This window comes from Sphaerodactylus townsendi, linkage group LG07 (genome assembly GCF_021028975.2).
Source record: "Sphaerodactylus townsendi isolate TG3544 linkage group LG07, MPM_Stown_v2.3, whole genome shotgun sequence".
NCBI lineage: Eukaryota > Metazoa > Chordata > Lepidosauria > Squamata > Sphaerodactylidae > Sphaerodactylus > Sphaerodactylus townsendi.
This window is the reverse complement of record NC_059431.1, coordinates 30,817,283-30,844,834: the sequence shown is the minus strand read 5'-3', so window position 1 is coordinate 30,844,834 and position 27,552 is coordinate 30,817,283. Positions and strand designations below refer to the sequence as shown.

The 27,552-nt window shown below is 43.7% G+C and overlaps 2 protein-coding genes across 9 annotated transcripts in view; both read left to right on the top strand.

Moving 5' to 3' along the window:
* ELOVL7 (ELOVL fatty acid elongase 7) overlaps positions 1 to 1,691 on the top strand; it is a 39,816-nt gene extending 38,125 nt beyond the window's left edge. For all 8 annotated transcript variants that reach the window (XM_048502587.1, XM_048502592.1, XM_048502588.1 and 5 more), the window contains one exon: positions 969 to 1,691. In XM_048502587.1, coding sequence (XP_048358544.1) covers positions 969 to 1,178 — 210 coding nt within the window. In that variant the 3' untranslated portion in view covers positions 1,179 to 1,691. The remainder of the gene's footprint in view (positions 1 to 968) is intronic.
* Positions 1,692 to 3,014: 1,323 nt separating this feature from the next.
* The window catches only part of DEPDC1B (DEP domain containing 1B), a 36,806-nt gene continuing 12,268 nt past the window's right edge, over positions 3,015 to 27,552 (top strand). Inside the window, exons 1-6 of the mRNA XM_048504525.1 lie at positions 3,015 to 3,131; positions 7,943 to 8,208; positions 21,442 to 21,577; positions 21,867 to 21,994; positions 23,469 to 23,599; positions 24,551 to 24,598. Of these exons, the coding sequence (XP_048360482.1) occupies positions 3,084 to 3,131; positions 7,943 to 8,208; positions 21,442 to 21,577; positions 21,867 to 21,994; positions 23,469 to 23,599; positions 24,551 to 24,598 (757 nt within the window). The 5' untranslated portion in view covers positions 3,015 to 3,083. The remainder of the gene's footprint in view (positions 3,132 to 7,942; positions 8,209 to 21,441; positions 21,578 to 21,866; positions 21,995 to 23,468; positions 23,600 to 24,550; positions 24,599 to 27,552) is intronic.

Here is a 27,552-nt window from a genome sequence, read left to right as displayed (position 1 = left end):
AGTGGCGATTCAAACCTGGGTCTCTTGAATCCTTGTCTAATTCTCTAACCACTATACAACCATAGACCACCGTGCCACGCTAGCCCTTATGGTCTAATGGTGTGGCTCAGTGCAAGGCAAATAAGAGGGAGCCTTTGTTAGGCTTTTCTAAATAGATATGTGGCTTTTACTCTTCACTTGCTTGAGGGTGTTATAAGAGCTAACATGAAATACATAAATCGATTATAACAGGTGGAATGTACATCTAGCATGCAGGTGCAGAGAAACTGCAGCTTGTTGCTCCCTCATTCTCAGTATCTGGACACACAAGAAACCCAGGTGTGGCATTTCTTACCAATTCCTGCATGGAAGTGTTTTCTTGGCAAGAGCTTGGTGAAGTGTATGGAGCCAGCTTTACTTTCTAACTCCAGGATTCCATAGCCAGGATGGAAGTATAATAAATATTTGTGGAAGTGTTGCACACTAGAATCTGATGTGTTCTTTAAAATATTTTCGATATGTTTCACTTTTTCCAGTGAATTGTTCCTAATTGTGTCTTTACAAGTTTTAAAATCTTGCTACCTTTTTTTAAAAATGTGTTTAATGAACTCCTAAAGGCAGCACAAACAAACATCTTAGCATAACATGAAAAGATGAATCCTAGCATTCTTGGAATACAGGGTAAGGTAGAAGTGTCCAACTGTGACCCTCCAGTTGTTCATGGACTATGATTCCCATCAGCCTCTGCCAGCATGATCAATTGGCAGGGGAATCGTAGTCCATGAACATCTGGAGGGCCACAGTTGGCCCTGGTGTAAAGTGAAATTATTTGTCTAATTGTCCTATATTGCAAGAAAAGTTTGTTTTGTAGAATTATTCTGGAATCCCATTCTTTGGGGAAACTTTCTACTGATGTTTTTTTTTCCTGTGCCTTATGTTTGACTAAAACAAATGCACAACTTAATCATTTTGCACTTTTTCTCTTCTAGATCCAGTTCATTATGGTTACCTCCCATATAGGACACATCTACTTAATGGACAACTGCCAATATCAGTACCCCATCTTTATGTTCATTATTGGGCTATATGGACTGGTATTTTTAATCCTGTTTCTACACTTCTGGTACCATGCCTACACTAAAGGCAAGAGACCGCCCAAGTCTCTTAAAAATGGTGTTAGCAAAAACAAAGCTGAATGAAGCACACTGCTACAACAAACCTGAGTTTTTCTGACTTGTACTACTTGACAATCAAGATGCTTAGGTGCTCAGCACCCTGTATGTTTTGTACATGTTTTTCCTAAACAACAACAAAAGCCTTGTATTTTTACTATAAATTATTTGGGTTGTAATGGTGATGTGGGAGGGAAGGTAAAGCCTACTGATTGGAAAACACTGGCCTGTCATTTTTAGCAGCTTTGCACATATGAGAAATATTTCCTATGGATCAAAGAAATGAGTACTTAATGGCCGTTTCTTGGAAAGACGTGCCTATGTATTCATTGTAGAAATGAAGTGTATCTGACAAGTATTTGGCAGTACTTTGAACACTGACAAGATACAAAATAGGTTAGGTTGTGGGCTGTTTTTAATTGACATGGAGTAAAATGTAATGAAAACTTAATGGACCATAAAGGTCACTGTCAGTACATTGCCTGTGAACATTAATGTATTTTGTACAAACTGTACCATATTAAAGTCCATGATTCTTAAGTGTGTTTCATTCTTGTGTTGTGGGAAGATGTCTTACAGTATGGGGGTGGGGGGAGATACTTTTTAATGGTGAAGGGCTACGAACATAGCTTATTACCTAGAAACCTTAGAAAAAGGTTAGACTATAAATTACCTTGCAAAGTAAAGGCGCCAAGTAAGCTGTGTTAAAGAGTGGAATTTAATGATAAATATAGCCATTAATATACAAAACAGTTTCAATAGCAGGGGTCCAGTGCTGTGAATGAGAAAGGGACAGATTACAGCCCCATCACACCAGGTCCTAAACATGCTGCCTGTGTTTTCAGAAAGGGAGCAGGGCCAGGTATGGCTTTTGGCCAGCTGGGCTGACTACTGGAGATTCCATTGGCTGGTCTATAATTCAAAAGGTTGCTTTGGCAGCAATAGGTTTATAATGCCATGGCAATCGTCTTGCGGCTGGCTGCCATGGCATGGGAAAGTCCCAAATGTGCCCAGAAGGGCAAAAAGGTCGCACCCTTTCAATACACTATTTTGTCTTCAAAATATTATTATAGGCCACAAAATCCCTCCAAGCCAAAAGCAGCGCGTGGGGCCGGGAGAACAGAGGTGTGATTACTAATTCTTCTGCCTTCCATGGTGCCTGTTTTCGTAGCGTGACTCTAGTTCATGCAAGTTCACGCTGGAGTAGAAATTTTGTTAAAATGCTACAAGGCTTCCTTTTCACGGTGATTTTGCAGTCGGCTGCCTTCCTCCCAGAGCTAACCAATCCCTTGTACCGTTAAGTGGAATGAAATTAGGTTGAATTAAACAAACCGGTGCTGCTGGTTCGAGACCCGCTTGTACAGTAGGGGACACTCCCTATCTCTGTACTCTCTTACAAACTGCTAGTACAAATGAACAGGAACACTCCAGGCAAAACTCCTCACCTGTTGCGTCTGTGAATTAAATGAATTAAAAACAGCGCCCAACACATACGTGTGAAGGCGGGGGTGAGATAAGGTGTGCCTTGGGAAGCAAGCTGTCCCAGCTATACTCATTTGAAAGACAATGCAAGCCCAGAGCGCGCGTGCCCTGCTTGCGACTTGAGCCACTGCCCAGAAATCCTTCCCAAAGTTGCCTTCTGTCGTCAGTATAGGCTAACACGTGAAGCGGATTGATCAAGAGACTTAACTAAGACAGCAGCACTTTCCAGACACTTTGAGGGGGAGAAGGAGGAGGAGCAGCAAGGAAAAAAAAATGGGACGGGATTAAAGCGCGTCTCTCAAAGGGTCGCCTCCAATCGGAAGTTTCCCAGACACCACGTGACTTTGGTCGGGTCCAATCAGAGCAAAGCGGCCCCTGATTCAAATCCTCGTTGTGTCAGGCCGGTCTCCGTGGAGACAGGCTGCTGAGGGAGCCCCGTCGTGGCGGCCGATGGAGCCTCGCCTAGTGGGACCGGGGCCTTACCGAGCGACGCGCCTGGTGAGTGGCGGAAGGGGGGCTTTGCAAAGAAGGGGCGCTGGGGGGGGGGGGAGATCGCGTCTGTAGAGCCGAAGGAGAATGGGGGGAGATCAACGCACGCCTCTTCATAGGGGCAGGTTGGCCATTGACTCACCTGAATCGCCCTAAAGCTCCGCCCAAACTGAGGCGACCAGGTAAGGTAACGGGTGTCGATGGCACGCAAGATGAAGCTGGGAGCCCAGGCTAGCAAAGATGAGCACAGTAGCCTATGGGAGAAGGGACACGGGCACAGCAGCAGCTGCCTTTACCCACTGCTCGCTCGCCAGTCACACTCACACCCCGCTCCCGATCTGGTCTCAGGAGCCTGCTGAAGGTTTGCCAGTCCAGGCACCATCACTCTGAAGGTTTGCCAGTCCAGGCACCATCACCTGGCCTCGCAAGCCCGCTGCGGCCTTGTCAGTCCAGGCATCCACCCCACTTGGAGTCTGGGCTGGCCTGCCACCCTCCCCATGCCCATCTGGGCACGTTCGCCCATTGTGGACTCACAAACTGTGATAGCCACACCCCCCCCCCCCCCCCGTGCCATTCTGGGATGGTGACCTGCTGTGGCCATCTAAAACAGCAGACCCCCCCCCCATAGTGCTGATCTGGCACTTTCCAGCTGTGGCAGCCCCCCCTGCAAGAGCCAACTACCACCACCCAGTACCTTTCTGGACTGATGAGCCTGCTATGGGATTGACTGCTGTGTCTGCCACCACCCCCCCAGTGCCAACCACCTCCCCCCAGTATCATTCTGGGCTGGCGAGTCTGCTGTGGGATTGCTGGCTGAACAACACGCCCCCTCCCCCCCATGCTGGCCACCTTCTCCAGTGCTGTTATTTGCTAGCGAGGCCCACTGCAAGCTCGCCAGCTGACGTCGCCACCTCCCCTCCCAAGTGCTAATTGGAGCTAGTGAGTCTGCTAGAGGCAGCCATCTCCCCCCCCCCCAGGCCTGTCCACATTTGTGTCAAATCCAACTCTTGTAACAAATGAGTTCAGCACTCCTGTTTTACTGTATGCTACCGGTATACTCTTTCCCATCGAAAGATCTCAAGAGATTTATGAAGTAATCTGCCATTTCCTGGATTGTCTTTGTTCTAGAATGCTCTGCTCTGGTCCTTTGCCTTGGGGACAGAACTTGGTAAGCACTAGGACCCAAACGAAGCACTCTAGAACAGAGATGGTCTAGGAAATGGTAGATTAATCTACAAATCTCCTGAGATCTTCTGGTGGGACAGAGTATAGCAGCACTCATTTTCTCTGCGGTTCCCACTTTGCTTACAGCCCTGTGAAGTGGGAACAGAGGTGGCCCAGCTTAGCTTCATGTTGATTCAGCTGTGGTGTACCTGGTTACCAGGAGCTTGGGTATAGTGCTGTGTGGCATCAACCTGCAAAAAGGCCTTGGGAACCTTATTTAGGTGGAAGGGCAACACAGAAATGTTTTAAATAAATAAATGCAATGGTCACAGCAGCACCTGGCTTTGCCTTATGCTCTCAGCAACTGTGCTCTTGGTGGTTCTACAGAGTGCTTGTGCCCAGCTAAGATGGCATACAATGGTGTTTCTATAGCTTTGTTCCCAGTGCTGGAAGAAGTAAAAAAATGGTGACCTGTGAACTTGAGTGCAGTGGTGCCTGGCTTCGACCAGGCTGGAGAGGAAGACAGCAATGTCTAACTTTACCCTGTGCTGACTGAATCATGGTGTGTTTGAAGTGGAAAAGCATGGCAGTATCTGCCTTTGTCCTGCTGGCGCACCTTTGCCCACCAGATCAAGACACAGCTAACAAGAAAGAAGGCAGTCGTGCCTGCTTTCTCTCCAACAAGGTCTGTGTGCCCTCATGTGGTGAATAGGGCATGGTGGCAGGAGAGGCAGGACCATTTGGCTTCCCAGTGATCGTCTGCTCTTTACATGTGCAAGGGCACCTCTTCTTGATATTGCTGACTGGGTTTCAGAACTCAAAGGAAAGAGGAGGAAGTTCTCACCAGCTGGAATTCTACCAGCCTGCCAAGGCTCTCTTCTAACCAGCAATCAAATGATTGCATGTAACAATTCCTGAGGATTTGCTGTATAGTAATAAAACCAGGAGCCTTGTGGCACCTTTGATCTGATTCCAGCAGAAGCTTCCATGAACCTGACTGTACTTTTTCCCATATTGGGTTTACTTATGTAATCTTATGCGTTTACGTTGCATTTGTTTTATTGTGGAAGGGGAACATAGATATTAAAATCATGGTTGAGGAATTGTGAAAGAGTAACTACAAAGGGAAACATAATCATGTAACAGTCAAATCTAAGGAAGAAATATATAGAGTGCTCACTGAACAATGCCACGCTAGTTAATAGCTGTAGTGTGCAGGAAGTCACCTACGCAATATTACAGAAGGTTGCTGCTATACTAAGATTTCGCTGGTGGTAATTTGCTATTTTTTTTGTATCTATGCCTTCTTATTTCTTCTTCAATTCTTACTTGAAACCTTACTAAGATTCTCCCCTGCCAATAGGATATCCCTCTTTACCTGTAAGTAAACGACTGTTTCTAAAGTAGTCATTAATTGCTGGAACAGTCTGAAGGGAATTGTACTCTGAATTTTATATAATTGGGAACTTCTGTTATTGCTGTTCAATTTTACTAGTTATTATTCTATATTGTTTTTATAACTGCGTTATAACCTGCCTTGAATGGCTCTTTGGATATACATGTACAAAATGATGGCATAAATAAGTAAATCTTGAGCTAAAATCTCTTTACTTGCTCCCCTGCCTCTAGTAGAGACAAGTTTTATGTTAAAGTTTGGAAATAAACATTAAACCGAATTTCAAGACCAGCAGACACTGAACTTAGAGTACACATTACAGTTCAGGGGAATTTTGTATATTTTGTAGCAGTTCTGATGTTAGTGAATCAAACGAGATAACTGTTGGTTTCTGAGTATTTTGTTTGACTGTGGTGCTGACCAGATAAGAGTGGTGACCATAAAAAAAAGCCCGCAAGAAAAATGCCCGCACACTTTTGAGAAGACTGGTATGACTGTGAGAATTGCCTTTCCACACACTGAGACAAAAGGTAAGATTGTACTGCATCTGTGCCGCAGCATTCCTACCAGTAAAATAAAAAAAATATTGGCTTGAAGACTGAAATATAAAACAAATATCAACATATTAATTCAAAGTTTTTTTTTGTCCTAAATTGAAAGAGCATTAGCTTTGTCCCAATTGATATTAGCTTTTGTCCCAAATTAGCTTTTGTCCCAATTGAAGATATGAGAAGTGTTTTTTGATAAGCTTGTTGCTACATTTCCAGATGAAGACAGCTATAACATGCATCACTAAACACTTTCCCCCACATATTGAGGGTACAGCTGATAGAGATCCTCAGTTTCCTATAAGAATATGAAATTATCATGATGCAGCCCTGGAACAGTTGCCGAAAACTACAAACTGTTGTGGGGAATCTACCAGACCACGCCAATATTGTTTCTCCCGGAAACCCACAACAACCAGTTGGATCCCCGACCATGAAAGCCTATGATCGCTAGGAAACCTGGCACCCAGATACCATGATCTACAATTCTTTATCATCCCCTGCCAGCATGGCCAATTGGCTATGCTGGCAGGGGATGATGGGAATTGTAGTCATGAACATCTGGAGTGCCATAGGTTCACCACCACTAGCCTATGACAATACATATGTTGTGGGGGATTTTATAATGCTGTTATGGCCCCATCCAAATCCGCCACTGGGAGCAGTGTGGAGCCATGCTGGTGGATTTGACCTCCCTTGGCACTGACACTGGCAGAGGAGAGGATCCGCTGGCAGGCGGCCACTGCAGTCCACCCCAATGGCGTTTCTAGGGGGGAAAGAGGGGGCATATCACCTAGGGGTAGTAGCACCTTTCAGAAATATGTACCAGTGGGGTGGGGGGGAGAGGAACCAATCAGATGACAGATCTACAGACTTCTCTAAATTTTTGGCAGTAAGAGATATCTTATGAGAGAAAGAAATGGACATAGGTAAAATATTTATCAGTGTAACATTGATTCATAGGGTTGCCATCAGTTGGAAGCGACTTGATGGTACTTAACACACACAACATATCGATAAAACCTCTAATTGTTTTCCTGGGGAAGAAAGGCTTTTGCTAGAAATCCAGCTGTGCTCACCTTAGATGAGCAGGAAAGGTGATTGTCTTCCTATCTATCTTAAGGCCATTTCCCACATTCTTATTGATTAAGAACCAATTAAAGCTCCCAATATGTGGGGTAGTGGTTAAGAGCAGGTGTACTCTGTAGAACCAGGTTTGATTCCCCTCTCCCACATGAGTGTGGATTCTAATCTGGTGAACCAGGTCTGTTCCCCACTCCTCCATATGATGCCAGCTGGGCTAGTCACAGTTCTCTCAGAACTTTCTCAGCCTCATCTATCTCACAAAGTGTCTGTTGAGGGGAGGGGAAGGAGTTTGCAAGCTGCTTTGAGTCTCTTCGCGGTTGAGAAAAGTGGGGTATAAAATCCAAACTCCTTTTCTCAATGAAAGCTGAAGAAGCAGGAGAAATTTAGAATGACATAAATTATTAAAATAGCAGCAGTAAAACAATTCAAATGACGAGTGACAAAATACAGAATTATATTAAATTCAGTAAAAGAAACCAGGATATCAGCCTTTCCCCTTTCCCCCCAAATTAGCAGAAGGTCAGTTTTGGGCAGGGGTCTTTAGCCAGCCTTCACAGTATAGTTGCTAAATAATACTTGGAAATAGTTTTCTAAGGCTTTTGTGTTTCTCTGTTTTCTCCTTTCAGTGGAATGAGACTATTGAACTCTTTCGAGGTGGCATGCCGCTACGAAAGCATCGTTGTCATTTCAGAAGCTATGAGCGTTGCTTCACAGCATCTGAAGCAGTAGACTGGCTGCACAGCCTGCTCAGGCACAACCAGAATTTTAGTCCAGAAGTATCCCGTACTCAAACAGTTCAGCTCCTTAAAAAGTTCCTGAAGAATCATGTAATTGAAGATATCAAAGGAAGATGGGGCAAAGAGGATTTTGAAGACAACAGTCATTTGTACAGGTAAATAACTGACCAGCAGTATTGTCTGGGTAGAAATGTAAATAAAGAGCCAGCTATATATTTTTAACTACTGCTCACTAATCGCAGATCATGTGTTCCTGCAACTTACAGCTATAGTGATATTCTGATAAATGGAAATATAACTGAAAGGTATTATTATTATTGTGATGTCTATCAGTTGGATCTAAAGGTCTGTCAAATTGAGCCTTCCTCTGGTGGAGCATGCCTCATCTCTGAAGGCTGTTGAAGAAAGTTCCAGTACTAGAAGACTGGGACCCAGTGCAAGGAAATACTCTTCCATCTTCTCTCAGCCTTCTCAATGTGTTTTGATTATATTCTTAATGTAATGCTTAAGGGACAGCACTGTTAACGATCTTTGTTCATTTCAGCCTTTGGTGAGCCAGTGACTATACTTTTTAATTCCACTTCAGTTGTCCTCTTTTCCAGACTGCTTTTTATTTCAGTTGTATTCCCAGAAAGCTTCAGACATATGTTTTGTTTCTGTATTAACTTCACAAAAAACCCAGAAATGTATGCATGCCTGACAGAGGGCATAGCATGGCCTGGTGGTTATTCATGATTACGATGGAAAATGTAACCTTTTTTGACACACTGACCACTGAACTGATTGGAAATAACAAAGATGTAGGAAATGAAATTAATAAATACAGTCTTTTTTGAATTCTCCCACAGTTTTTTTCTTCTTGAGAGGAGGCACCACTTAAATGCCTCTAGTATCTTAAATCTTATTTGTTTCACTATAAGGGAGAAAGTTCTTCACTTCAAATATTCTGTTCTTTCAGTGTTTCATTATTATAAGTGCAGATTATGGGGCTTAGTCTAAGATTTAATTACTTGAGCTAGCTCAGACTTGTATAAAGTGTCAATGTGACAATTCTAGCAAACCCTCTCCTGGATACTGACTAATTAGGGGCTGTGACTCAGTAGAGGAGAACATGAAGAATCTAGTTTCATGTGTTGTCTAAGGCTTTCACGGCTGGATTCAACTGGTTTTCTGGGCTGTGTGACCGTGGTCTGGTAGATCTGGTTCCTAACATTTCGCCTGCATCTGTGGCTGGCATCTTCAGAGGTGTATCACAGAGAGAAGTCTGTTACACACTGTGTCCAGTGTGTAACAGACGTGTTTAACAGACTTTTCTCTGTGATACACCTCTGAAGATGCCAGCCACAGATGCAGGTGAAACATTAGGAACAAGATCTACCAGACCACAGCCACACAGCCCACCACAACCAATCTAGTTTCAGTCCTGACATTTGCTCCAGTTAAAGGAACTTGGGTAGCAGGTGGTAGCAAAGACCCAATTTTCTTGGAAGAATGGTGGTGGTGTGTGTAATACACACAAATGGAAGATGTGCAAAGACTTGTGGGGGCATCTCATTTTCTTTTCCCTAACTATATCCTCTTTTACTCAAAGCTTCCATACCATCTCCCCTTTTCCTGCTTCCTTCTGTCTTTTCCACTTACCAGTCAACCTACATTTATCTGCTCCCTGTCTGTAGTTTTCCTTCCCTCTCTCTGGCAGCTTCTTCCTAGGAAAACTGTGGCCCAGTTGCGTGGTACCAGCTGAGCAGGGCCCATTTGTATAAGGGGGTGGGACATGCAGGAACACCTCACTTTGTTTAGCATCTCCCCACACTTATTTAATCTTTCCCTCATCCAAGCAACTCTCTACTTCTTTCTCTCCTTCACACCCACTCACCAGCCTACATTTTATTTTCTCCCCATCTTATTGCTGTAATTTACTTCTTTCCTTTCTCCTCAATGAAGTTTACATTATTTTCTCCTCACAACAACCCTGCAGGTAGGTTAGGCTGAGAATGCATAACAGGCTCAAAGTTACCCAGTGAACTTCTGCAGCAGAATGGGAATTTGAGGTCCCATCTGAAACTCTGATCACTACGTTGCCCTGGCTTTTGTGGGGTGGCTGTTGCTGAACAGTAGCAGGCAGCCAAGCTTGGATGAGCGAAGCAGTTTGGGTGGTGTCAAGTTGTTTGGTGGCAGCTGCCAGGGCTGGCTGCAACAAGTCCCCCCTCAAAGACCAAAACAGCCCCCCGTGTCCTTTACTGGCAGAAACAAAGCATATCCCAAGCCTGGATTGCTAGGCAAACTATTATGGTTGTCTAGGAACAGCCCCTCAGCACATCTGTTTATTAAAGTTGAAGGTACTCTTCTTGCAGTGTTTAGGTTTTTAGACACCACACAATGTATTTTAACAGTTCAGATTTTTCTGCAAATCTAGGGCATTTTTCAAATTTGGCAAAATATCCATCTTGTGCATTCAGCACTCCAGTCTCTGGATTTAAATATCCTCAGTTAAGTGGGGGATGTAGTAGGTCTTTCAGGGTACTTCACGTTTTTCTCTCACTTATTCCTGCTTCCTTCATTTCTTATTAACCACCAGCAAACCTATCTTTACCTGTCCTTTTGCCTTCAGTTTTCCTTCCTTTCCTCCCCCTGGCAGCCCAGTTTCATGGTGCCAGCTGAGCTGGGTTCAATTGCACTGGGCGGGAACCTATAAGGAACTTGGGTGGCTGGATCCAAACTTTGTTCTGTAGCCCCTCCCCACCCTATTTCCTCCTTCCCTCCTAGGTAAAGGTAGCCCCCTATGCAAGTACTGGTTCATTACTCACCCATGAGATGATGTCTCATAACAACATTTACTAGTCAGACTTTGTTTACAGGGTGGTTTACCATTGCCTTACCCAGTCATCTTCTTTACCCCCATCAAGCTGGGTACTCATTTTACCATTTTTGAAGGATGGAAGGCTGAGTCAACCATGAGCTGGCTGCCTGACACTAACTTCTATTGAGGTTGTGAGCAGAGTTTTGACTGCAGTAGTACAGCTTATCACTTTGCAGCAATAAATCCTCCCTCATCCTAATAACTACAGGAATTAGAATTTTCTGATACCTTCTCACCCACCCTCTAATCTACTTTTTATTTGCCCTCCATCTTGTTTATTTCCTTCATTTAAGTTCCGCCTTTCTCCACAGGAGAAAGACCCAATTTGAGGACCAAGTGCAGCTTACATCATTTTCTTCCCCTCCATTTTATCCTCACTACAGTTCAGTGAGGCCCCCAGTGAGTTTCCACAGCAGAATAGAGATTTGAGGACCCAGTCTGAAACTACAATTCCCTGGCTTTTGTGGGATGGCTGTTGTTGAACAGTAGCAAGCACCCTTGCCTGGGTTAATCATGCCTTTATGGTTACCTAAAAAGGGCTACTAAGGGCGTATCTTTTAAAAGCTACAGGCCCTCCTTTTATCATTTTGGGGGTTCATAATACCCTCCATGCATTTTTTAAAAGGTTTCTGATTTTTCTGCACACCTGGAATGTTTTTAAGGTTTGTCTAATGATCCTTCTTGGCCCTTCATGGTTCACATCTGCAGATTTACATGTCCTCAGATTTGGCCAATTTTGCTGGGACCCCATGGAGAGCACACACGACCTGACAGCTGTGTTGGCTCCAGATTGTGTTGGCTCCAGATTGAATACCAGATCTATGAATACCTCCCTAGCGGAGGGAGAGGGAGGAGAGGCATGCAAGGGAAGGGAGGAGGGAGGGGAAGCATGCAAGGGAAGGGGAGGGAGGGAGGGGTGGCAGGCAAGGGAGGGGAGGGAGGGGGCCCGGCATCTGGACCTGACCCACCCACCCTAGCGGAGGGAGAGGGAGGGGAGGCATGCAAGGGAAGGGGAGGGAGGGGTGGCATGCAAGGGAGGGGAGTTCAAGGTGCTGGTACTTAGCTTTAAAGCTCTAAACTGAGAATCCTTGCATTTACAGGATTGTAAATGTATATATAGTGCTGGGAGTATCAGGCATCTGATGAGACAGTCTCACACACTAGTTTATTAGTTCAAACTTGTTTGTAAGAATACCTTCATGGAGAAATCATTTAAAATAGGACAGCATTTTGGCTCCTGTTGAATGTACTACCAGTATCATACCCTAAGGTTTTCCCAAGTCAGCACCAGTTCGTGCACCTAGGCTGTAAAAGTAGGTATTCTGTTCCAGAAGATATCAAATGACTAAAGAGAGATGTTTATACATGTTAAATACAAAGAATAAATATTAAGATTTCTTTATTGAGACGGGCAAGACATGCTAGCATTCCTGCATATAATGCTACAAGCAGGGGGGAAAAATTGAAATGTGTCATCTATTACAAAAATATGTATTTTAAAACAGTAAGAAAAATCCGATTAAGGTTATTGACATTGGCAGGCAGGAAAGCTGCCAGATTTAATTTGCGACATTTGTTTGTTATAGATTTTCCAGATGGATTCGAAACAGGTTTGAACAAAATTGGTTGTAGTCCTGGGACCAGGTGGGCTTTCACATGGAATATTACACTTTAGAAGAAAACCAAGATACTTTCCTTCCCTCCCTTACATGCATGCCCCTTCCCTCCCCTCCCTTGCATGCCACCCCTCACTCCTCCTCCTTTGCATGCCACCCCTCACACCCCTCCCTCCCTCTGCTAAGGTGGGTGGGTCAGGTCTAGATGCCAGCCCCCCTCCCTCCCCTCCCTTGCATGCCTCCCATCTTCTCCCTTTTCGGGGTCCATAAAATTTAACCTCTTGAAGGAAAGTTCACCAAACCTGAATGCTTTTGAGTCAACACCTTTTAGCATCAACGTGGCAGTAAGGAAAATAGTGAGCTCTTCCCAGAGCATCTACACTCGTCTGGGAATAGAATATAAACCATGCCTGAGACAGTGGACAGAGTTGTGCCTGCCCTGCTGTTCTTTCCATAACAGCTGACTTGATGGGCACTTAGGAGCCTTTCAGGAGTGAACTTGGCCTTCTTGCCTTTGCAGATATTGGGGGCAGATCTGAAGGTTAAGCTCTGATTGTTTTGAAACTTTTCCAGAACATTTTCAGTCTTTTGCATATTTCCCTCTAATTACTTGTTCAAAACAAGCGCATGCTAAGAGCACTACAGTAATCCATGCTTGATGATGGTTCAAAGGTTGGTCATCGGCTCAGAATATGAATCTGGGTCTCACTAGTGGGACCAAGAGAGAGCTCAGAGCACAAACTTGGCTGGGAAAAAAGTGATATATAGGGCTGGCTGATCAATTCTTTTCAGTCAGAAGACTACCAAAGACTAGTCAGAAGACTACCAAAAACTGTGAAGAGGCTAAAAGAGCTGGGACATAAAAGCACCAATGTGCTATTTAATATATAACTAAGCGAACACCACCCTGGGTTATATGAACAACAATGTTTTTTAACATCATAAGGTGAAGAATATAAGAAAAATCATGCAGCATGGAATTCTAGCTTTTCTATGCACAAACCATGGTTAACATAATTCCATGCACAAACCATGGTTACCATCTTGTATCATCTGAATATTATTGGTTGAAAGTCATGTTATTTTGAACAACAAATCAACGTGACTGATAGTCACACGACCGTTCCCTGTTTGGAAAATAATGGAACCGACTCTAGTTAGTTTTTTTATATGCCAATAAAGGCTTTTATATATAAACGCTTTAACCAACCAACCAACCAACCAACCAACCAACCAACCAACCAACCAACCAACCAACCAACCAACCAACCAACCAACCAACCAACCAACCAACCAACCAACCAACCAACCAACCAACCAACCAACCAACCAACCAACCAACCAACCAACTATATAATTAGTTAGTTCATTTCATTGTTTTGTAGCCTGCTGGTTTTCTTATCTGTCGCTCTGGTCTTGTGGAATGTGAATTGCTACTATTTACTAGGGTTGGTAGATTAGAAAAAAATTCGGGCCCAGTTCAGGTGTGTGGGGTCGGATCCACCCGAAATTACAGCAGCATCCGAGATTCTCGGATGCGTTTTTATTTTTTTGGTGTTTTTTGTGTTTCGACCTGCAGGGGGCGCATTTTTAGAGGTATCGGCACCAAAATGTCAGGGTATCTTAAGGAGACTCTCCTGATGATACTCCCCAAGATTGGTGAAGTTTGGTTGAGGGGGGCCAAAGTTATGGACCTGCAAAGTGGGTGCCCCTATCCCCCATTGTTTCCAATTGGAGCTAAGCAGATGGGGGCTATCCCCAGAAATGTGCCCAAGATTTGTCGTTTCTCTGTGAATTTGCTCCATGTCTCTCAATGAGAAATTTCTGGGGGTGCCTGCAGGGGGCTCATTTTTGGACCTATCCGCACCAAAATGTCAGAGTATCATAAAGAGACTGTCCTGATGACACACCCCAAGTTTGGTGAAGTTTGGTTGAGGGTGGCCAAAGTTATGGACCCTCAAAAGGGGTAGCCCCCATCTGCTTAGCTCCCATTGGAAACAATGGGGGAAGGACTTTGGGAGTCCATAACTTGGGCCCCCTCAACCAAACTTCACCAAACTTGGGGAGTATCATCAGGAGAGTCTCCTGGAGGTACCCTAAAATTTTGGTGTCACTAGCTTTAAAAAAAGTTTTGTGTGTTTCAATGCTCTTGCACATGGAGGGTCTACAACAAATTTTTTTTAAGCTAGTGACACCAAAATTTCAAGGTATCTTCAGGACACTTTCCTGATCATATCCCCCAAGTTTGGTTGAAGGGGACCAAAGTTAGGATTAGGATCCGTGAGGATCCATGCTTTTTGACCATGTTTTGGGGGCACTGTTGGGCCATGAAGTGTGGGATGTGTGACTGCTTTGTGCAGACATGTGTCTAAGGACTTGTGCCATGATGTGGTGGTGATTTTGGGGTGACCAAGTGAAAAAATCATTAGGATCCGTGAGGATCCATGCTTTTTGACCATGTTTTTGGGCACTGTTGGGCCATGAAGCTTGGGATGTGTGATTGCTTTGTGCAGACATGTGCCTAACAACTTGTGCCATGATGTAGTGGTGATTTTGGGGTGACCAAGTGAAAAAATGCGCCCTCTGCAGGCACCCGCATGTTCAATTCTATGGGACCCAAAAAGGGTAGGGCCCATCTCCCACTGTCCCCTGAAGCAAAGTTCCCCAAACCTGGATGGTGTCATCCAGAGACTCTCCTGAAGATAATTCTGAAAAAAGCTCTAACCATGAGAAATGTGCACTCCACAGCCCTCTATCAGAAATTCCCCATTGACAGCAATGCAGCTAAGTCACTGCAGAACAAAGAATCTTGGGCAAATTTCTGGGGGTGTCTGCAGGGGGCGCATTTTTAGATGTATCGGCACCAAAATTTCAGAGTATCATCAGGAGACTGTCCTGATGATATCCCCAGGTTTGGTGCAGTTTGGTTCATGGGGGCCAAAGTTATGGACTCTCAAAAGGGTAGCCCCCATCTCCTTAGCTCCCATTGGAAAGAATGGGGGATAAGAGCACCCCTTTTGGGGCTCCATAACTTTGGCCCCCCTGAACCAAACTGCACCAAACCTGGGGGGTATCATCAGGACAGTCTCCTGATGATACCCTGAATTTATGGTGCTGATATGTTTCGAAATGCACCCCCTGCAGGCCAAAATGTGAAAAAACACCAAAAAAATTTAAATCGCAATTTGGCTGGTGATCCGGACAGCTCAGATTCAGACCCTGCTCGTCCGAATCCGTCCGAATCAATGCAGATTCGGTCAAAATCCAGATTTGGACCGTCTGAATCTCCAACCCTACTTTATAGACACGACCTCATTATTCTTTTTCTGCTGAGTTTTTTTCAGTAATCTCTGAGCATTTAGGTTAAATAATATTACCTTCAACAAAATAACAGAACCATCTAAGCAGATTCAATTCTATTGGGGGGGGGGGGGCTGTCCCAATAAAGTGCACTGTTAAGTATTCAGTTGAAAGTGAACAGAACATAGTCATCACTACCAATATATTCTTCCCCAGTCCCCCCAAAATCAGGATATTTAATAATTATTTAAAATATTTAAATAGATTAAAAATAATATGCTTCCTCTTTACAGACATGCTTGAGGTGATTTTTAAAAAGATAAAACATAACATATTATTTAACAACCATTAAAATAAGCAAAAAAGCACATAAAACTCTAGCATAACATGTTGGGCAGCTTAAATAACCCTAAAAACACTCCTTGGGCTAGAAGCAGATTATAAAATGATCGAAGATGCTGTCTGATCATTTTATAGTCTACTTCTAGCGTGAGAATAAAATGAAACAAGTGGGATACTGCAGGATGTATGGGAGGCGTCTCATTTCCCCCTCCCCCATTATTTTCTGTTGCCGTTTCCTACAAGTCCCCACAGACTTTCCTTTTCCAGCTTCCTTCTCTCATAGTATTGCCAGCCTCCAGATGGGGCCTGGAAGTCTCCTGGAATCACAACGAACCTCCTAACAACAGATTTAAGTACCCCCCCTCCCCCATGTAGAGAGCTCCAGCTTGGGAAATTCCTGGAGATTTTGGGGTGGAGCCTTGGTGGGAAGAGGCCCCCATATGTAAATTGGCAACCCTGGTTCCCTTAGAAGAAATGGCCGCTTTGGAGGATGGAATCTGGCATTTTATCTTTCTTAGCCCCTCCCCCAAACCTCCCCCACCCTCTGCTCCATCCCCAAATCTCTAAGAATGTCCTAAAATTAAGTTGGCAACCCCATGTCCTCCCTACCCAACAGCCAACTTACTTTACATGTCCCTCTATGTTAAGCTTTCCCTCTTCCACCTTCTGCATCAGCCTCTACCTAGAACAGTCGTTCTCAACCTGGGGGTCGCGGCTCCTTTGGGGGTCGAATGACCCTTTCACAGGGGTCGCCTAAGACTCTTTGCATCAGTGTTCTATATCTGTAAAATGGATAAAAGTTAGGGTTAGGGGTCACCACAACATGAGGAACTGTATTAAAGGGTCACGGCATTAGGAAGGTTGAGAAACTTCACTTTCTCCTGTATCCTTCTCCCTGCACTATTCCTCCTCCCTGCAACCCCCAAAGTAACTTACATTATTCTCTTATTTTGTTCTCACAACAACCCTGTACGGTAGGTTAGGAGGAAAGTATGTGATTGTCTCAAAACCGCCCAGTGAGCTTCCAGATAGGGATGTGAACCTGGGTCTCCCAGACTGTACACTGAAGCTGTAACCGTTACAGCATACTGACTTTCATAGGAGGGGTGTTGTTGAACAGTAGCAAGCAGCCAGGCTTAGTTTAGTCATGCAAGTCAGGAGGTATCAAGTCACCCAGTGGTTAATGCCAGGCCTACAGTTGCCAACCTCCAGGGGGGACCCAAAGATCTCCTGGAATTACTACTGAACTCCAGATGACAGAGAGATCAGTCCCCCTGGGAAAAATGGCTGCTTTATGGATTGGAACTTTATGGCATTATTTCCCACTGAGGTATCTCCCTTCCCAAACCCTGCCATCCCAGGTTCCACACCTAAATTCCAGGAATTTCCCAACCTAGAGCTGTGACTTCAGTGAGTCCTTCAAAGGTCACAAAATAGGCCTAGAAAGAAATTTCTTCTCCTTCTGCCTTTTTACTCACAGAAACCCAGGCCGGAATACTGTGGTTGCCTAGCAACACCCACTGAGGCAATGTTGCTCAAAGCTACCGACACTCTTTTTATCATTAAAAAAAATTAAACCTCCCATTTTTTTTAGATTTTATATTTTTCTGCTAACCTAGGGTTATTTCCAGGTTTGTAGAAAAATATGTCTTTCCTGTTAACAGCTCCCGTCTCTGGATTTAAATATCCTGAGGTTAGGTTGACTTTACTGTTAGTATATAGATAAAGCACACATAGGTTTTTTTAATCTTTCTAAAACCCAACCAGTCTTTGACATGCCACTTCTGAGTAATTCAGTAACAAACTAGGCAAAGGGTGCTGCAGCAGTTCAAGCTTGATGATGGTTGTAAATGTAGGTGACTGGAATTAATGGTACAGCAATAGCAGATCCTAAGGCTGTGTATTGGAATGTTTGGGGGAAACTGAGCTCTGTCAAATATTTCTAATTTTCCTAGAATGCACATGTGAATCATAAGTCACTGAATGATCTTTCATTAGCTTACCTGCATCTAGTTCCTGCCTGTAGGCAAAAAGCAAGTTATAGCAGAGTACCAGCACCAGATAAAGACGAATATTAACAGCTGTGAACTTGTGATCAGTCTCTGCATAGTCTTTATACAAACCAGTTCCTTATATATAAACAATGATGAAGCTGGGTGAAAGGAACTAAGAAAGTCAGCAGAGTCAGGTGTTGACATCTGGATTTATACCCATTTCACTGTTTTGACCCTCAACAGCCTTTCTTATGACAAAACCCTCTACTTTCTAAATACATTTTTGATACTTAAAGTATGTAGCTTTCTTTAAAATGTGCATTTAAGGAACATTTTTATGATTTCAACTTGCGTTTATGGTAAAAACTCAAACTTTAGCTCTCTACTAACCCTACATTAAAAAACAAAAATGCTTAATTGGTTGTGGTGGGTTTTCCGGGCTGTGTGACCGTGGTCTGGTGGATCTTGTTCCTAACGTTTCACCTGCATCTGCGGCTGGCATCTTCAGAGGTGTATCACAGAGAGAAGGCTGTTACACACTATGTCCAGTGTGTCACAGACTTCCCAGTCACTGTGTCTAGTCACTGGACACAGTGTTTAACAGACTCCCTCTGTGATACACCTCTGAAGATGCCAGCTGCAGATGCAGATGAAATGTTAGGAACGAGATCTGCCAGACCATCGCCACACAGCCCAGAAAACCCACCACAACCCATTGAATCCGGTCGTGAAAGCCTTCGACAAAAATGTTTAATGTTCAGCACTGATAACCCTGTTTGCTATCAACTGTTTAACAGATTGGTTTCAACTATGCAGCTTTTACAAGATTTTTCCATTCTTCGTATGATTGTCATGTTGAATGAATACATTTCTTGTACTTTTTGGTGACAAAAACAAAGTCATAATGCGGGCTGTATTCCAGATTTTAGTTTAAAATAGTGAATATATTTGGAGCTCTCCCTACTGGACTGTTGTATTATTGTGCAAACAAAGTTTAATCTTCTGAATTCTTTTTTTTTAAAAGGGTCCCTTTAGACATTTCCTCAAATATATGTAGATTTCTGTGGTACATTTTAGAAGTTTATTTGCATAGCAGACATTGATGCCAGAAGTCTAATAGGTTTTTCATTTATTTTCAAAATAATTGGTTGTGCTAGTCATTCACAGTTTCACAAATGGAGAAAAAGAATGAGAAGTGTTGACTTAGTCCGAGGCCATTCATTGGGGTTGTACTCATGGACGTAGGTAAGTGGGGGTTCTTGGGTTTGAAACCCCCCATTCATGTCCGAAGCTCTGCCCACCCGTTTGTGGGGTTTAAAAACATTTTAGTGTTTTTTGGTTTTTGGCCTGCAGGGGGCGCATTGTTTGGGCTAGCAGCACCAAACTTTCAGGGATTGTTTGGGGGACTCTCCTGATGACACTAACCAGGTTTGGTGAGGTTTGGTTCAGGGGGTCCAAAGTTATGGACTCCCAAAGGGGGTGCCCCATCCTCCATTGTTTCCAATGGGAGCTAATAGAAGATGGGGGCTACACCTTTGAGGGTCCATAATTTTGGACATCCTGAACCAAACTTCACCAAACCTGGGATGTATTATCAGAAGAGTCTCTTATTGATACCACCCAGGTTTTGTGAAGTTTGGTCCAGGGGGTCCAAAGCTATGGATTCAACAAAGGGGTTGCCCCCATCCCCCATTGTTTCCAATGGGAGCTAATAGGAGATAGCTGCCTAGTCTTGGGAGGGTCCATAACTTTGGATATCCTGAACCAAATCTCACCAATCCTTGGATACTATCAGAGAGTCTCTTGTTGATACCCAGATTTTGGTGTCAACAGGGACCAGCCATGGATTCAACAGTGGGTGTTCTCATCCCTCATTGCTTCCAATGGGAAAGCTAATAGGTTGGCTACTAATTCGCTTGAGGGTTCCCATAACTTTGGGACCCCCCCTGAATCCAAACTCCTAACCTGGGTGAGTATCATTAGGAGAGACTCCTAAAGATACCTCGTAGGAAAGTTTGGTGCTTCTAAGCTTAACCATTACACCACTGACAGCACCCCCCAAATTTCCCAGATTTTCTTTTTAAATCCCACCCCCTTACGGGCATGGATTTAAAAGGAGAATCTGGGGTCCTCAGTTTAGAAGAAGAAGAAGAGTTTGGATTTATATCCCCCCTTTCTCTCCTGTAGGAGACTCAAAGGGGCTTACAATCTCCTTGCCCTTGCTCCCTCACAACAAACACCCTGTGAGGTGGGTGGGGCTGAGAGAGCTCCGAAAAGTTGTGAATAGTCCAAGGTCACCCAGCTGGCGTGTGTGGGAGTGCACAGGCTAATCTGAATTCCCCAGATAAGCCTCCACAGCTCAAGTGGCAGAGCAGGGAATCAAACCCGGTTCCTCCAGATTAGGAATAATGCACTCTGCTCTTAACCACTAAGCCACATTGAAAGTGATGCTGTTTCAGGGTGGGGGATAATCCACCCCAAAACAGCATAACTTTCAATGTTGTTTAACTGGGGACCCCAGATTCTCCCTTTAAGGTGGATTTAAAAGGAGAATTTGGGCTCTGTAGTTTAAACACCATTGAAAGTGATGCTGTTTGGGGGTGGATTCCAGCATCACAGTGGCTGCCTGGGTGGGGGTGGGGGGCGCAAAACTCAGATTTTGCACCAGGCTCCATTTTCCCTTTATGCCTCTGCCCAGAGGGGTGGGGCAGGGCAGGGGAGTCTGCCATCCTCGACCTCGGAGAGCTGCTTTTATAAGCACTAGGTCAGGGGCGGGGCTTGGGGAGGCATGGCCATGCCCTAGGGGCGGGTGGGGGTGTGGCCCCCCCGAACCCCGCCATAAAAAATCTATACCTACGTCCCTGGTTGTACTCAAACTGATTTCAAGCTCAGAGCATACAATTCTGTTGGAGTTATGCTAACTGAGAGCAAACGTGTAAGTCTGTAAGCAACTTGAGAAGAGAAATAGGGACTTGTTTCTTTGAAGAGCATATTTGTTTCTAGCATTGCACTTCCATTTCTCTGTATGGACCTTTCTAATTTATCATTTAAATATATTTGTGCTGGTTAACCCATTGCATAAGAATCCACACTAACAAATCAACAGCAGCACTTTTCCTATTTCAGCATCTTGTTTGAGGTTAGTATGGCCATTGTTGTGTGTGATGTATTTCTGAAACAAGCTGGATTATAATAACCAGAGGTAGATGAGGGGTTTCCCCCCATTGTTTTTACAGATGGATTTCACAATAATTTGACAGTGCCCTTTTATTGTAGATTTCCTCCTTTCTCACCATTGAAACCATACCCGAAACGATCCCTGTTCCGAGAAGGAATTGTTAAGTTTCCAAACTGGGATGATATTGAAAAAGATACTTTCCAAGAACACATACCAATGAATCCAATCAAGTTGGTAAGACTTATGGCAAATCAGTGTTTATACTGGTGGAACAACCACTAACTCTCAAGAAATACATTATAATAATCCAAGAATATTATTTTCAGTGCAGCGTTGTTTGGAAATGTGATGCATATTGGTAGAATCAACAGTTCCCTGATTAGAGAGAACTTGTACCGTTGATTTCAATGAAACATAACTGTGACTAAATTTATTTGGACTAGGATCAGGTTGCAATTGTTGTAGAAATAATGTCTTCATTAAATGAAAGTATCAGAAACTAAAAAAAACTTTACTTCTCTAGAACTCTGAAATGTGGTTCAAACGTCACAGTATAGCAATTGGAGAGGTACCAGTGTGTAGACTTGTACACCGTCGACAGTTAACAGAGGCAAATATAGAAGATATATGGAAATCCATGACACTATCGCAGTAAGTTGCTTTTCAAACTAAGGTGGTATAATAAGCAGTAGGCAGTGCTTTACCAAGAAACAGCGGTTCCATACCAAGTACAGAATCTGTAAATAGAATTGCTTATTGATTTTACTCCCTGATTTGCAATTTCAGTCCTTTTAAAAATGCTGACACTTCTTTAACAACATGCACTGCTGATCCCCACACAAGTAAATTATTATTCCACTACTTGGGAATGGTTTCTATGCTGAGGCCCTTTCTACACAGCAAATGTATAATGGGTTGCAGTGGTGATAAAGGAACCCGTTTTCCTGTTTTCTCGTTCCCAAGCATCTGTGCAGGCAGCAATAGGAGCCCATGGAAACAATCCAGGTTGCTGTCGTGCCTTCGCATGGAGACAAGTCCCTTAAAAAAAAAATTTACCCATGCGTAGCTACACAGAAATGCACAAATAAACCCCCACAGCCCAGATCCTAATCCATCACCTTAACCATTACACCACATTGACTGTCAATCTTTAGATATTACAGAAAGCAAAATCAACCCAAACCTAAAAGCAAAGCTTTGCAAAAATGAGTATTGCTGCTTGTTTGATGGAACATGGCAAGGTTTTGTTTGTTCTAAAGATGACTTACTGGGTAGGATCCTATGAATTGTGTTTGAGAGGTACTCATAGTGGTAGCCTTTCCCAGGGCCCCAGAAAAGCTGATGCAGGAGAATTCAGGAAGGTACGTCAACAGAATCCTGCAAGTCTTGGAGATCTGTAGTGAAGAGGACGGATTGGGTAAAATTATTCTTCTCCCCTCTTGTGCCAGTGGAAAGCTTGCTCTGTGGTAGGAGGAGAAGTTGGTGACAGTTTCACCCAAATCTTCTTCATGGTGGTTCCCCTTGCTCATGGCATGTTGTCAGTGAGAATCTTTTGGATTGAGCATTAATTTTTTTGGCATCTTAGGGGCCTGATGAAGGAAGTAAAACATGGAGAAAACTGTCTCTGTCCAACGCATTGCTATTTTAATTACTGTGTTTCCCCGAAAATAAGACCTACCCATAAAATAAGCCCTGTCATGATTTTTCAGGCTTATAATATAAGCCCTACTCCAAAAATAAGCCCTACTGGTAGTTACAGATCAGGATGGTGTGATCCAGCAGGGTGCTCCCTGCCAATGAGGATGCAGCTTGCATCACATGTGACGGGGAAGCAATGGGGCTGCCGAGAGCCCACCTTAATGAATTGTGAAGGTACTGTATTTCCCCTAAAAAAAGCCCTACCCCAAAAATAAGCCCTAATGCATCTTTTGGTGCAACAATTAATATAAGACCCTGTCTTATTTTCGGGGAAACACAGTAGTAATGGCTCAATGCGGCTTCAAGCTGCTGATGAAAACTGTACAATTAGTTTTAGGTTCTCTGTGGCAATGAGACTGTAAAGTAGTTAGTCGTAGTATGCCTCCAAATAATTGCATCTTTAGTCTGATCCTTTTCTTTAACACAGCTTGCAAAAAATTTTAGGCTTGGATTCCCTAGAAGATGTGCTGGACACCAAACTTGTGAACCCGAAGCATATAATCCAGAATGTGTATCATATCAACAAGCAAGGAGTTGTCATTTTAGAAGATAAATCAAGTAAGAAGAGCCAGCTGATGTTGCTTTTCCAATTGTTGTGCTGACTTTTTAGCTCAGTAAAACAGACATCTAAATTATTAGAGAAGTAATAAAAGATTGTCAAGAGATGTTTTGGGAACAGAGTATTTAAATAGAGCCATTAGTGCACATGAAAGTTCACAGAGGCATAAGTTTAAAAGACAGGCCCCTCTTCTAAGTAAACTGAAATCTGAATGCTGACCTTGGAGGAATGAATGGCAGAAAGTATAAAAGGAATAAATGTATTCTAATGCATATTTAAGGTTTTGTTTGATTGAAGATGATATTCAATCAATCAAACCTGTACTGGTATATCAATAATAGGATAGACATGAGTATCAAAAGAACTGCAACCAGAAAGGAAAACATTGTCCAGCATTCCCCTTCATTTCGGAGCATAGCTTAACAACTTGATATAGGCATTTAGCTACTGATTCTGTTATAGCACCAATGTTATTGTTCAGTAGAAAAACATACCCAGATGTTTTGCCTATTGAGTTTGAACCAAATCCATATGACTCATCTCTGACAGAAGCACTTACAAGCTGAAGGCATTACTCCTTTGAAAGGCCATGTTAAATATGGAAAAGTTTTACAGCCAAATTGGCCATTACAAAATTCAAAAACAAGAAGGAAATCTGTATAATACTTTGTATTAGCACTAATTGACACAAAAATTGTGCTAGCTTTGAAGAGTAGCAGAATTCATAATCAAGCTAGCTGTTTCAAAATTTAATAAGACAGAAGAGTTGAAAGGAGATTCTTCAAGCCGTGGTGTTAAAGGTCTGCTCTGTTACACATTGTCTGAGGGATGCAATCAGGCTGCCATAGCATTAAGCCTTCCCTGTGTCTGTTGCTTGCTCTCTGTGCTTTGGGTAATCTGCGTTGACACTTTTTCACAATTTAAACTTTTAAAATCTTTTTTAAATGCAGAAGAACTACCTCACTGGGTGTTGTCGGCAATGAAGTGTCTGGCAAATTGTAAGTATTGATCTCTGCAGTGAAGTGAGAAGTGATTTTTCCCTTTCTATGTAAAGAAAGGTCAAACCTCTCATCCAATGAGAGGCATCAGTTGTAGAATTCTTTCCCATTCTGCTCAGTGGGGTGGATTCTACCCCATCCTACCACTCCCTTGAGGAAAATTTCTTTTCTCATTTCTTAACATATTTATACCTCACCTTTCCTTTTAGCTCAGTTGTAAAGCCTTTCTCCAGATTAAGTGGCTCTTCTGTCGAAAGAAGAGCACTTACACTAGAGCAGCGGTTCTCAACCTATGGGTTGCAACCCTTTGGGGGTCGAATGACCCTTTCACAGGGGTCGCCTAAGACTCTCTGCATCATTGTTCTCCATCTGTAAAATGGATAAATGTTATGGTTGGGGGTCACCACAACATGAGGAACTGTATTAAAGGGTCGCAGCGTTAGAAAGGCTGAGAACCACTGCATTAGAGGAAGGCAACACAGGCTAGATAGAGGAAGGTTGCTTGGAGGATGCTTGAATCCACCCCAGTATCATTGAAAGTTTGAGGTTGTTTGGGAAGAGCCAAGACTGAGGCTTCTGTCAGCATTGCCTGAGTTCCTGTAAACCGGGGGAATTGTAGAATTGTGGGTTTTCAGATACCAGGACCATCAAGTTTTCAGCCCCTACCAGCATGGCCAATTGGCCATGCTGACAGAGGCTGATGCGAATTGTAGTTCCTGAACATCTGGAGAGCCGCAGGTTCCCTACCCCTGCTGTAAACAGAAGCACTGGTGAAACTCGGCCTCTTCCCAAATGACCTTGAACTTCTGATATTATTAAATGGTGTTGGAAGGGTACAGCCTAAATTTCCTAGAGAATTGCTGCCTGAGGAGGCAGGCAACGGCAAACAGCCTCTGAAGATCTCTTGCCTTGAAATCCCCACTAGCGGTCGCCATACGTCAGATGTGACTTGGTGGCAAAACACACAGAAACTGTAAAGGTTTTTCTCCAAGAGTTCATAAGAAAAGGTAATAGATTGGAATCCTCCTCTTCATGAATTATTGGAATACTATAATGTCCGGAGGTTACCGGCCGGAGCCTGTGCTGCTAAATGAGGTGGCATTAAATATCTTGGGGGTTTTGATTCCATAGTCAGGGGCACTTGAGAATTAGCAAATTAAGAGAGACCAAGTGAGACAATGCAAATAAATTGCTGCTTATTTGGGTATATTTCTGTCCAACAATTGTGTAATAGACCTAATAGGGGTCTATACTCTATCACTAGAAATCATATTGATTCCTATATTCTATACTGTCCTACTGTCATGTTTTGGTTTACTCTGTGGTCTCCCAAAGTTGATTCAAATGTTTCAGGTATTCACTTGCACAAGCGTAGTGACCCAGAATTTGCACAGAAATTAAAATTAAAAACAGCAACTGGACTGTGTCTCCCAGTATAACCACCTGCAGAACTTTTACTCAGCACAGCAACACCTAACAGTTATCCCCAAACCTGTGAGGATATATGACTAATTACATGCTTTTTCTCTGCCTCTCATTGAAGGGAGATTCTGTTTGGGGCATACACCTCCCGCCCCGCCCCCGCCACTCACTGAATGGCAGAGCCCATAATCTCTGCGGTTTTTGAAGGCGGGCAAAGAGCAACCTTTTCCCCTGCTTTGCAGGGAAGACAAAAGAAATGGCCCAGCGTTATTCTTTGCATTGGCCTTTTTTTCTCCACCTTCCCTCCCCGGCTCTACTTCTGTCCTTCCCGCTGATTGGGAGGGCTTTGCAGAGGTGGAGCTACCAGGGGGCCGGGGGATGCGCATTGCACCAGGCACATGCTTGGGGTGTGTGTGCAGAAAATCCCCCCCACGGCACCCCACCCACCCTCACACTTACCTTATTGAATCCAGTGCAGGCTGGAGAAGCAGCCTGTTCCCTTCAGGCTGAAAACGGCCTGGCAGGAACTACATTTTCCAGGAGACTTTGCGAGCCCCAAGGTCTCATGGGAAGTGTAGTTCCCACCAGGCCATTTTCAGCCTGAAGGGAACAGGCCACTTTTTCCAGGCTGAACTAAGGTAAGTGAGGGGGGGGGGAGTGGAGGGCAAGGTGCCACGGAGGGGGATAATGGAAAACACAGAGTGTGCATTGGGCACACTCTGGCCCAGCTACGCCTCTGGGGCTTTGTAAAACTTTATTTAAACTTCAAGCATTTGTATCCTATTAGATCCATTGAAATAATGATAGATCTAATATGGGATTATTGAAGTAACAAGAAATATTGAAATAACAAACCTCTTTCTCCTCCTGCGGCAGCAGTGGTGGTGGGAGAGAATATCAGGTCTAGGATATGACCCCCTTCAGCAGAGTGTGGTCTAGGGAACTGCTTTGCCTCCTTTATTGGGGGGGGGGTTATTTTTGGAAAGGGGCTACAATATAGCAATAACAGCGATATCGATATAACAGCAATTTAAAGAGCTTTAACAAAGCCAGCAATCTTGCTTTTAAAAGTGGTGGGTGGAATTAAGAGAATTAGGAAAAAGCACAGACCTGGGAGAGTTCAGTAGACAAGCTGCGCAGTAGGCAGTGTAAATGGAGAAGCATGAGGAGACCACACTGCGCATCGAAGAACCCCAAGATAAGCGTTCCATGCATAATGGGCCATACTGTTGCCATCCACATGCTGGTTTTCTCTATATCCTTTCTGGTTCTGTGTTAAAGCTTTCCAGAAGAAATTAATACGGACCCATCTCTTTTGTAATGTTGTAAGAGCTGCAAGAAATAATTTTTTGAGAGAAGGCACAGCGGCCTTCAGAGTCTCTTGATGGACTCTATATGTTGGTTTTTAGGGTTAGGGGGCAGCTAATTGATGCTATTTATAAGGGTATCCAATTGCAAGGCGTTTTACCGCAATTGATGCGTTTCTGGAACTTCCTCCCATTTAACTGGGGCCCCCCCCCCTGTTGCCTTAC